We start from the raw sequence: 12356 nt of genomic DNA, 5'->3' as shown, positions 1-12356 counted from the left end.
GTACCTTTAATTTCAACCACCAGCTCCCTTCAGCTCTAAAGTCAGTTCAGTTGTTCAGTTCTTCAGTGTTAAGTCAGTTTCCTTTGTCCTGTCCTGACACTGAGGGGAAAAAAGCTTGATACTGTCACCACTGATCAAATCACTCTTTTTATTGTGTTTGCACTTCACTGCACGTTATCTTCACTTGTCTTATTTGATCATAGCTGAGGAAAGTAGCAGCTGTGGGGGGAAATGAACCACGAGAGGAAAATGGAAACAATATTGTTTAATATATGTACAATAATGGAAACAAACAACCCAAAATACCTAAATCAAACAGTGGCAGGGGTAGGGGGGGTTCCAAATAAGAAAAAAAACTTAAAACACATCCACCATTGTCCCAAATTACTCATACATATTAGTGCAAATTTGACAGCAGATCAAACATGTGCTGCCACCACGTACTGTACCATAGTCAGGGTTTGTTCAGACATAGGAAAGCCAAGGAAAACAATTAGGTAGCATTTTGTTTAAAACAGTGTAAGCCACTAAAGCCCAGCACTCCGTCTGGCCTCACATCTCTTCCTCTCCATCATTCAGAGGCGTGTATAAGTATGCAGTGTTGTCCTCCTCGTAAATGATGGCCACCGTCTCCCCCGCCTCTGAGACAGCTGCACTCGTCTCTATGTAGGCCTGATGAAGAGGAGACGGCAAAGTCTGAATGATGCACTGTTGGACAATACATGCACTGTTTGACATTTTGGCATAAATATGTACCGAAATCTAGATTTACTGGACTGGGTTTTGTCTTTTTTTTCCCCCCAAATTTCAGTATGTCGAAAAAACCTGTGCAAAACTGTGAGTTACATGTTTTTGATTAAAGACTTGTAGCTTGTTGATAAATTCATTAAATCCAGTCAATGGATTCCATTCATTCCACTATGATATGAAATTTAACTTCCCCAATAGTCCCCAGGGACTGGAACTGTTTGCTTTACACAGCCAATTAAGAATGGCAATGACTTCAGCTGCAGAAGCAGAATATTATAAGGTGGGTGTTTCAACCAAAAATTCAAATTTGTAATGCGGGATTTTGATTTTATGTTGTGAAATCTTTAGCACCGTCGTTGTTGCACTATAAAATGTGAGGAAATTGGAGTTAAATGGGCCAAATGTTCAAAATCACTGGTATGGTCCATTAATCCACACTGTACATCACATACATACTGTGATCTGCTGGCTGCAGCACTTCACTAAAACTACATGACACTTCTCTTGAGTGAAATATTCAGAGATGCCACTGTTTGTTGCTGTACCGTTACAACAAACAGAAAATATCTAGATGTCTTGTTCATCTTATATACACATTTCCCTGTGACTCAGCAGGACATTTAAGTACACTATACTGTCAAAAGTATTGGACCACTCCAACCGACCAGCATTGTGCTCGGTGATGTGAGGCTGGCGTGCGGCCGCTCGGCCATGAAGCTCCCGGCGCTCAGTTTCTGTGCTGATGTTGATGCCAGAGGAGGTTTGGAGCTCTGCAGTTACTGAGGCGGCAGAGCGTCGGACACTTTTACGGACTATGAGCCTCAGCACTCAGCGACCCCGCTCTGTAACTGTATGTGGTGCTGCCCCCTGGTGGTTGAGTAGCTGTGGTTCCTAAATGCTTCCACTTTGCAATACTACCACTTACAGTTAATCACAGAATACCTAAGAGGGAAGAAATTTCACGAACCAACTTGTTGCAATGGTGGCATCCTATTATATTATTATTACAGCACCACACTTGAATTCAGTGAGCTCTTTAGAACGACCCATTCTTTCACAAATGTAAAGGCAGACTGCATGGCCAGCTGCTTGATTTTATATGCCTGTGGCAATGGGACTGAATGAAACACCTGAATTCACTGATTAAGAGGTGTGGCCCAATACTTTGTGTGTCTTTGAAAACCTTTGGGATGTCCTTTATGAAACTAAAAGTAAATTTCTGTGGGTTTGAGCAAAGCTCAAATTCAAATTTCAGCTTGCTCACCCTCTCTAGCAGCTGCAGTCGCTCCTCATTCAGCAGATTGTTTTGTCTCAGCTGGCTGACGGTATTCTCCAGCGACAGCAGCTTCTCCAGGTGCCGTCGGTGTCGCTGCTGTAGCACCTTCACCTTCTTCTGCAGCTCTGCCACGATCGCCTCCAGCTGCTCCTTACTCAGGCTGTTCTTGTGGTAGCTGGGAAAATCAAAATTTAGCCAGATGTCAAGAGCTGCAACACAGAGACATTAACTGTGATTAATAGCAAAATAAATTTAGTTTAGAAATACCACTGTTGAAAGGAAAACATAAAAATATGAAGCAAAACGGTGCAGGAGAGGCTCCAGGCTTATTATATCAAATCAGCAGAGGTGACAAAGGAAGAAAAACAATCAGCAAAGAAAACTGGAGAGAAATCATACATTCAAAAAACATCTTGAATACAATTTCAGTTTTTTTGTGACAAAGTGACAAATCTTGGGAACATGAATGCCATATACAGTTGTGTTCAAAATTATTCAACTCTCACTGCAGTAAAGTGTTTTAGCAAGTTTGACATTTATTTTTTATCTTGTTTATAATCAGATCAAATAAGGACTTGGAAAATAGACAAATGCAACTTAAATTACAACAATATTTTTTCTAATATACCAACAAATGTCCTTTCTGTGATAACCTCATTGACAAAATTATTCAACCCCTTAGTCACATACATCCTTAGTACAACACCCTTTGGCAGTAATAACGTCCTTCAGACGTGAAACATAGCTTGACACAAGTTTCTTGCAGCGATCTGCAGGTATCTTGGCCCATTCCTCATGGGCAAAGGCCTCCAGTTCATTGACATTCTTGGGCTTGCGTGCTGCAACTGCCTTCTTCAAGTCCCACCAGAGATTTTCTATGGGATTTAAGTCAGGCGATTGCGATGGCCACTCCAGAATCTTCCAGCCCTTCGTGTGCAACCAAGCCATGGTAGATTTGGAGGTATGCTTGGGATCGTTGTCCTGTTGGAAGGTCCAACGTCTCCCAAGCTTCAGCTTTGTCACTGACTGCATGACATTCACACCCAAGATCTCCTGGTAGTTAATTGAATTCATGGTACCTTGCACACGCTGGAGATTCCCTGTACCTGAAGAAGCGAAACAGCCTCAGAGCATAACTGACCCACCGCCATGCTTCACAGTAGGCAAGGTGTTCTTTTCTTTATAGGCCTCGTTCGTCCTCCTCCAGACATATCGTTGATCCATAGGCCCAAAGAGTTCCAATTTTGTCTCGTCGCTCCAGAGAACAGTATCCCAAAACCTTTGTGGTTTGTCCACGTGGTTTTTGGCATACTGGAGTCGACTCTTCTTGTGCTTTGGAGTCAGCAGGGGGGTGCGCCTGGGAGTTCTGGCACGGAGGCCTTCACCTCGCAGTGTGCACCTTATTGTCTGGGCCGAAACCTGAGTACCTCCCTCTGACAAGTCCTGTCGCAGTTCCTCAGCTGTCGCCCACGGATTTTTCGCCACCTTTCGCTTCAGGTACCGCACAGCAGTCGCCGACAGCATCCTCTTTCTGCCACGCCCAGGTAGCGTTTCCACCGTGCCTTTAGCTTTAAACTTGCGAATTATGCTTCCAATTGTGTCTCTTGAAATGTTTAATGTCTTTGCTATCTTTTTATATCCATATCGTTGCTTATGAAGAGAAATTACCTCCTCTCTTGACTTCTTTGACCATTCCCTGGACTTCACCATGTTGCAAAGACACCATTAACTGTCTAGAAGGAGCTGAGTATCGCAGTCCTTTTAAATCTGCTTAATTGTTGCTCGTTATGGGTCTGTTCACATCTACAGGTGTTTTCAACACCTGATTGAAAACACCTGATTGAAACCTCTGTTCTTAAAAGTGGTAATCTTTAAGGGGTTGAATAATTTTGTCAGTGAGGAAATCACAAAAAGGACATTTGTTAGTGTATTAGGAAAAGTATTGTTGTAATTTTAGTTGCATTTAGCTAATTTACAAGTCCTTGTAAGATTTCATTATAAACAAGATAAAAAAAAAAAAAGTTGAATTTCCTAAAACCCTTTACCGCAATGGGGGTTGAATAATTTTGAACACAACTGTATATTGAGAATTTGGACATGGCAAGAGTAATGATGTGAAATATTCTGAAATATCTTCAATTTTACTTGAAAATAACAGCCAGAAAGACAGAAGCAAAGTGGTGACTTGATGTCAAAGTCAAAGACTGGGTGCTTTTTACTCATCATGTTCATATCATTCATCTGTACAGCACCTTTACAAACCACAATTAACAAAAACAGCATCGCAGCACTGAACTGAACTATTGTCATGACACAGTTGAAGTGCCCTTGAGCAAGACACCTAAGCGACTCAACAATCAGACATTGCGGCATATGTGGGCAGCTCCCATGTAGGAATGTTTTTACTGTAAGTAAAGGAGTATTAAGATGATACGAGACACTGCATTGCTGAGTGAGACCATACAGGCCCGACAAATCTCTGGATGAAAACAAGACATCAAATAAAATTTTAAAAATGCAGATGTTTTTCTGATTGTGTGTTGTGTGAGTCGGTCCAACTCACCAGTGTTCCTCCAGCTTGTGGTCGTTCCGCTCAGGGCCGTCCTCCCCTGATCCACTCCCATCTCCCTCTGCGTGCTCGGCGCCGAGCCTCTCCATGGTGAGGACCAGCGAGGCGGGGGGCGGCGGCACGTGTTTGGACACTATCGGCAGAGTGGAGGCGATGGGCTTGGAGTCGAGGGCGGACGACAGCACCGTGTCCGAGGGGACGGCGAACTGCACCGAGGTCCCGCTGGGTAAAACATTGGGTATCGTCTCAAAGTAGGCGATGACCTGAGCTTCGTGGTCGCTGTGGAAGAGAGCGGGCTCCTCCACGGTAGAAATGACATCTTCACATACACCCGGAGAGCCGAGAGTCTCTTCTGTGTGGTTTGGTGTGGAGTCGCTCACTACCAGCCGAGGACCCTGAGTTATTATGGCCGCTGTGATCCCACTGAGCAGTTCCTCTTGGCCCTCACCTGCAAATCCGCTCACAGATGCTGGTGGGTTCAGGTCCGTCTGGAGGGAATCTGTAGCATCGCTTGACTCCACCAACACGGTTTCTCCAGGTTGTGAAGTATCGATGGTGGTTTCGTACAGCTGCACCATGCCGATGCTACTGTCCAGCTCTACGGCATCAGCTGCCAGTGTCCCATCACCTGACACCGTTATGCTTAGGTTACCATTACCACGAGGCCGTTTTGGTTTCTTCTCACTGTGATCCACGCCTCTCCGTTTCTAGAAATAAGCAGAAACAAAAGACAAGAGGCATACTGTTTAAATTAGCATAAGCATACCATAACTAAGATTAGAGCAAGACAACACGGGGCTAGATTAGAGCAAGAAGACACTGGGCTCCAGAAAAGATTAAATTTCATAAGAATGTGCCAATTGGGCAACAAAAAATGCCTTCATGTCACTTGGCAAGATTAGATGAAACACTGCGCCAACACTCTGTGGCCTCATGTGGCATTAGAAGCTGCATAATCAATTGGGCCTACTTGAATTTCCAAATCACATGAGGCTGCAGCTTCATCACAGCTGTGGCTGCTCAACATGGTTTTAAGAATAAATTGTTGTTCCCTGTACTTCAGCTGTGACAGGAATCCTTTGATTCTCGGTTTGTTTGCTCTTTCCATGCTGCTGAGGATGTGCCAGAACAGAAGCTGAACACTGAGTTGGCTTCTTGCTTGGACCCTTTACAATTTGCTGACAGGGAGGGACGAAGCACGGAGGATGCTGTTGTCAGTGTGTCAGCAGGCACTTGGACTCGCTTATGCTCGGGTGTTATTTGCTGATTTTAGTACGGCCCTTGATACAATCAGCCCTCAGCTGCTTGTCCAGAAAATGACTAATCTGAAGGTCAACTCTTTTATTATGAAATGGTTTTATTATCTTTTAACCGACAGGACCCAACAGGTTGAGGTAAACTCTGCTCCCTCCAGAGCTAAACACTGCAGTACAGGTGTCCCCAAGGGAGCAGTGAGCTCACCTTTTCTTTTTACTCTTTACACCAGGGGTGTCAAACTCGTGCCATGGAGGGCCGAGAGGCTGCAGGTTTTCATTCCAACCAACAACTCCTCCAGGTGATTTCACTGATCACCCTACCTCCAAACAGAGAGGCGGGACTAATCAGTGAAATCACCTGGTGGAGTTGTTGGTTGGAATGAAAACCTGCAGCCTCTCGGCCCTCCATGGCATGAGTTTGACACCCCTGCTTTACACCAATGACTGTAGGAATGCTCTGCCTTGCAATCTTGTTATAAAATTCTCTGATTCTCTGATTATTTTAAGCTTGTTGTATGGGGATGACTGCCCTACTGATTACCACAGTGAGATCACTACTTTTAAAGATTGGTGTGAGAGGAATCCACCTCATTTTAAACACCACCAGAACAAAAGAAATCATCTTTGATCTGAAGGCTGTGTGAGCCCATGAAGCTGTACTCACTGGCGACATGGAAACTGAGCAGGTCAGTTCCTATAAGTATCTCAGAATACAACGTGCTAAAATGGAATATCCATGTCGACTATCTCTGTGCCAAACAGGCAGAACGTCTGCACTTTCTTCGCAGGCTCAGACTGTTTGGAGGGAGTACAGCGATCATGTCAACGCTCTACAACGCTGTACTCTAAAGTCTAATAAGATACGGCATGGCAGCTTGGTTTGTATGAAGGCAGATTTGTGTCTTTATTATTCAATCAAAAAAAAAAAAAAAAGTGGCTTCAATCAAAAAAAAAAAAACATGAATCAAAAATACATTTTTCAATCAAAGAAAAAAGGTGTTTGAATGCAAAAAATATTTGAGATCCAAAAAGATTCATTTGAACTTTTTTTTTCTTTGATTGAAGTGAGTTATTATTTGATTGAAATTTTTTTTTTTTGATTGAAATAATCTTTTTTGTGTTTGGGACATATTATGGGTAGGACATTTGTGCCTTCATAATTCAATCAAAAAAAAGTTGCTTCAATCAAAAAAATATATTTTTAATCAAAAAAACTTCAAAGAAAAAAAGAGTTCAAATGCAATTTTTGATTGAAGTTTTTTTTTTATTGAAAATAGTTTTTTGATTGAAGAAACTTTTTTTTTTTGATTGAATAATAAAGACACAAATCTACCTTCATAGGTTTGGGTCTCTGTCTGTCCAGCTTCAATCAAAAATTGGAAAAATGGTTAATACAGCCATAAAAGTGATGGGAAAGAGAGAACATGAAACACTCCAGACTATTTTTGAGAAAAAAAAAAAAATCATCAGTCCGGCTCATAGAATCCTTACTGATCCGTCACACATTTTATTTTCTGAATATGATCTGTTAGATTCTGGCAGAAGGTTCAGAGCCGGCAGATATCGGAGCTACAAGCTCTCCTTCCTCCCTGCTTCTACAGCCCTGCTAAACAGAGAGCCAGCGCCCCCTCCAGGCTGAAGGAAGTCACAGCAGACAGGTGGAGGCCTCTCTGTGGAATGATAGCGATAGCCTTCAAGCTTTTTATTATGCTTTTATTGATCTTATCTATTTTTTTTTGACTATCAATTCTTTTATTCTGTTTTTATCATTTTAATCATTTTTTCTCTTTTATCATCTCATTGATTCCTTTTAGATTAATATATGCATGTTAAGTCACTGGGTCCCTTTTTATTCTACCTTAAGGGCAATAATGTATGCAGCAGACTATCTGGGTGGATGCATTATGCTGCTCATTTTTACTCCTACTTTTATCCTTGAATGTATTATTTAACTTTTGATGCAATAAGGATTGTGCAGTCTTATGCCTAAGTGGCATCCTTTCTGTGAGGTGTGTCAATGCAGTGTCTGTTGTTGTTTACTTGTTTTTAATGTCGGATGTAGCTGTCTATCTGCCTTTTAATGTCTGGATGTGGTTAAGCAAACTTTATGCCCATGACAAATTTTCCCTCGGGGACAATAAAGTTTATCTCATCTCATCTCATCATAAGCTCATCGTCTAGGAATATTATTCCTCATGGTAAAACATAATGGTGCAGCCATAGAACAATGGCATTGTTTTAAATGTTAACTGTGTCAAGTCAAGTAACTTTATTGTCCCAAAAAGGGAAACTTGTTTTGCAGGCTGGGGGAAGACCATTTAAAACAACACAGAAACACAGATTATATAAAACAAACAAAATATTGTACAGTATACACAGAAAAAAGACCACCATAGGGCCATGATAAGACAGTTCAGAGTGCTATGTGCATCACTTGTCAGCATTTATGAGAGTTATTGCACGATGAATAAAGGAATTTCTGCTCCTATTGCACTTTGCCTGGGGCACTCGAAGTCTACAACTACAACGTCTCTATATCTATCTATCTTGATATACACACACATATGTGTGTGTATGTATGTGTATGTATGTATGTATGTCTATATAGATAGATAGATAGATAGATAGATAGATAGAGTCAAGCCCCAAATTATTCATACCCCTGGCAAATTTTGGCTTAAAGTTACTTTTATTCAATCAGCAACTTTTTTATTAATTGGAAATGACACAGACATCTCCCAGAAGATATGACGATGTAAAAAGTGGCATGTCCAAAATTATTCATACCCTTTGCAAACTGTCACACTCTATGGGAGAATCCAAAGTTCTATACCATTCCAAATAGTCCAAGCTGTTCGAAAGCATCCTAATTACCCTGATTCATTGGGAACAGCTGTTTTATTAAACTCAGCAGGTGAAAAACAGCAGCTCTCTGCAGTTGGTTTTTGGACAGTCATGGCTAAGACAAAGGAGCTCACTGAGGACCTGCGGCTGCGCACTGTGGCTGCTCACAAGTCAGGAAAGGGCTATAAGGCCATATCTAAATGTTTTCAAGTTCCAGTGGCTACAGTGCAAAGTATTATTAAAAAAAATACAAGACATTCTGCACTGTGGAAAATCTCAGAGGACGTGGTCGGAAGCCTAAAGTGACACCTGTGCTGGCCAGGAGGATAGTGAGAGAGGTGAAAAAGAATCCGAGGATCACCGCCAAGGCCATCCTGGTGAATCTGCGCTCTGCTGGTGGCAACATCTCAAGGCAGACAGTCCAACGGACACTGCACACTGCTGGGTTCCACGGACGCAGACCAAGGAGGACGCCACTTCTCCAGATAAGGCACACAAAAGCCCGCTTGGCCTTTGCAACAGCTCATCTGGACAAAGAAGAAGACTTCTGGTCTTCTGTTTTGTGGTCAGATGAAACAAAAATTGACTTGTTTGGCCACAATGATGTATCCTTCATTTGACGTAAAAAAGGAGAAGCCTTCAACCCTAAGAACACAATCCCCACTGTCAAACATGGTGGTGGGAACCTCATACACCACCAAAAAATGGCTCCTGAACAATCCGAGTTGCCAACACTAGGTGCTGTCTGATTTCCTGCCAGTGTTTTTTTGTTTTTTTGTTTTTCTAACTGTTATATGTGTTGCTTTAAAATAACCATCTTGTATTTGTCAGTTACCATTTTTGGTATTTCCTCATTGTAACTCTGTAGTTCTGAACTACCATGGTTGGTATTTAATGATATCAATAACTTCATGACTTTAATATTCTGCAACGACACTTTACATTATAGTGCTAATAGGTTTACAAGCATTCTACATTGGCACTTTAAGTATGCAATAATAATTTCTACTACCTAACTGGCATTTTTACATTGCACTTTACATTAGGAATGTTTAGGTTGTTTATTTCTGTATGTATGGCATCGTGTGGCTTGTGATATGGGCCATATAGCATGCGGAACACACACGTGCCTGCTTGTAGTGTTTATATTGTATGTCCTCGTATCTGATAGGTGCAGGTCTGTCTGTCTTAATGCTTGTTTTACTGTGATGATTGTTTTAATGTTTTTTGTAAGGACTGCAGATGGAAATTAGCTTCCTTGCTAAATCTGGTGCACTCATCTTTTTATTCTTGTGAATAGCTTATGAAAGTGCACGCTGTCCTTTATAAATTGAATAAATAAATAAATAAATAATGCTTTGGGGGTGTTTTTCAGCCAATGGACCAGGGAACCTAATCACAGTAAATGGCACCATGAAAAAAAAGAGCAATACATCAAGATTCTCAACAACAACATCAAGCAGTCGGCAGAGAAACTTGGCCTTGAGCACCAGTGGACATTTCAGCACAACCACGACCCAAAACACACAGCAAAAGCGGTAAAGAAATGGTTAGCGGACAAAAACATAAACGTTTTGCAGTGGCCCAGCCAGAGTCCTGACTTGAATCCAGTTGAGAATCTGTGGAGGGAGCTTAAGATCAGGGTGATGGCAAGGAGACCCTCCAAACTGAAAAAGTTGGAGCTCATCGCTGAAGATGAATGGGCGAAAATACCAGTGGTGACATGCAAAAAGCTGGTCAGCAATTTTAGGAAGCGCTTGACTGCTGTAATAGCCAATAAATGCTTTTCTATTGATTATTGAGAAGGGTATGAATAATTTTGGACATGCCACTTTTTGTTCAAATGTAAATAAAAGCTTAGAAATATTTCTTTGCACGATGATGCCTCTTGTACATCGTGTTATCTTCTAGGAGATGCCTGTGTCATTTCCAATTAATAAAAAACTTGTTGGTTGAATAAAAGTAACTTTAAGTCAAAATTTGCCAGGGGTATGAATAATTTTGGGCTTGACTGTATATATATATATATATATATATATATATATATATATATATGTGTGTGTGTGTGTGTGTGTGTGTGTGTGTAAATGTATATGTGTATAGAAAACCGTATACTGTAATTTGGTTGCCAACATGGTGCAGCCCCATCTGGTGTTTCTGTTGGTGCAGTGACACAGAATACCTTACACTTGTTTTATTCACAAGTTCAAACTGGATTTTAATGTGTAATGACAACGACTTCACATGGATTGGCCTATTCCTACTCAGCTGTTACCAGCATCTGAAGAGCATCTGTGCATTCTACATCCAAGACTCTAACGCAACACTGCCTCCCATCTGTTTTCATCGGAGGTCAGAGAAAATCACATCACGTGTTCTGGTTTTACCTCAGGCCCCTGGAAGAGCGTGGGCACGGCGTCGTTTTCCAGGTACCGGATCCCCCATCGAACTTTGAAGCAAGAGGCCGTGAAATGTTCGTGGCAAATGTACTGGTGCTGAGAGGGAACCCAGTTCTCCCGTCCCATGTTCTTTAACCACTGCTGCAACCTGTCTGGGTGGTGCAGCGGGAACCTGAGACACGGACAGGACCACATTTTTGAGAAGCAAAGGTTTAGATTACATCATGTGCTGCAGGGGGGTGGGTCCTTTCAGAAAGCAGGATTAAAAAGCAAGCTTAAAAAATAGAGAGAATTTTAAAAATGCCATGCAGTATGTTCAAGAATTTTGCTCCAGAAGCGACATCAGCAACCAGAAACACGCATGACTGAAATGGGAGAATTTTTTTGCACAGATTTCAAATCACTGTCCTTATCCAACCTGTTCTAATGTTCTAATAATAAATAATAAAACGACTTTCCATTTTTGAACCATTGACAGGTAAATGCCTTAGCTGTTGCGTTCAATAGTCCAGAATACGTGTCTTGAACATATGAGTCATCTGCTCCTGGGAAGAATGAATCAATATCATGATTTAATCAAGCTGTGTCAAAGGTCAAAACAACAAACTGCTCCGTCACTAACAGCCAGCGGAACAGAGGCTTGGCGACGGGGGTGAAGTAAAGTCGGCCAAAACGCTGCAACTTCAGAAATGTAAACATCTGCGTTATTTCATGACCGCGCCGGTGGATAAAAACACGTTGATCAAAGTTGGCGGTGAGAACTGTCCCTCGCTAAACGAGCTAAACTCAGCTAACGGCTGTAAACACACATCCACATGGTATTTATACTCAGGCCTACTTGTAGAAGCTTTTCCTGTCGCTGTTGTTTCCCGAGTCATTCTTACAGCTCGGGGCGGAACAGTATTTCGGCATCTCAGGCCGAGCTGGCTGTGTGCTGCTGTCGTCTTGAACCCGACTCCACAACAAGGTGAAACGTGTGTGTTGTCAACCTGTGGCGCATCGCTGACGATCAGCTGTTTGACGCGTGACGTAGAATAAATGCGACGTTCATTCGTCTCTGGCGCAGGTGCCGCCCCGTAGACACGTGTTTACGTTTTCCCACCCGCATTCCGCAAAGACCCGCCCCACTCTGCCTGTGATTGGCCAGTCATCGCTGCTTCCTTTTTGTAAAGATTAAGGTTAAGCGTCAGCCAATCAGAGGGAGGCAAGAAATGTGGAATGCGGGTGGGGAAAAAAAATACTCGTCGCTGATTGTAACTCGC

The 12356-nt window shown here is 42.1% G+C and overlaps 1 protein-coding gene and 1 long non-coding RNA gene across 2 annotated transcripts; one reads left to right on the top strand and one right to left on the bottom strand.

Annotated features, from left to right (window-relative positions):
* Positions 1-245: 245 nt before the first annotated feature.
* On the bottom strand, positions 246-12119 carry LOC115370022 (THAP domain-containing protein 5-like). Its single transcript, XM_030066799.1, has 5 exons — positions 11933-12119; positions 11083-11266; positions 4590-5302; positions 2015-2201; positions 246-672 (listed from the first exon to the last, which is right to left on the bottom strand). The coding sequence occupies exons 1-5, from the start codon at positions 12004-12006 to the stop codon at positions 553-555; spliced, it is 1278 nt and encodes a 425-aa protein (XP_029922659.1). The 5' UTR covers positions 12007-12119; the 3' UTR covers positions 246-552.
* LOC115370023 (uncharacterized) lies at positions 6353-7986 on the top strand. Its single transcript, XR_003929216.1, has 3 exons — positions 6353-6537; positions 6640-6729; positions 7384-7986. It is a non-coding gene; the product is annotated as an uncharacterized LOC115370023 (long non-coding RNA).
* Positions 12120-12356: the final 237 nt, after the last annotated feature.

This window comes from Myripristis murdjan, chromosome 13 (assembly GCF_902150065.1).
Source record: "Myripristis murdjan chromosome 13, fMyrMur1.1, whole genome shotgun sequence".
NCBI classification, from domain to species: Eukaryota; Metazoa; Chordata; class Actinopteri; order Holocentriformes; family Holocentridae; genus Myripristis; species Myripristis murdjan.
Note: the sequence above shows the minus strand (reverse complement) of the source record. Positions and strands in the feature narration are given on the sequence as shown.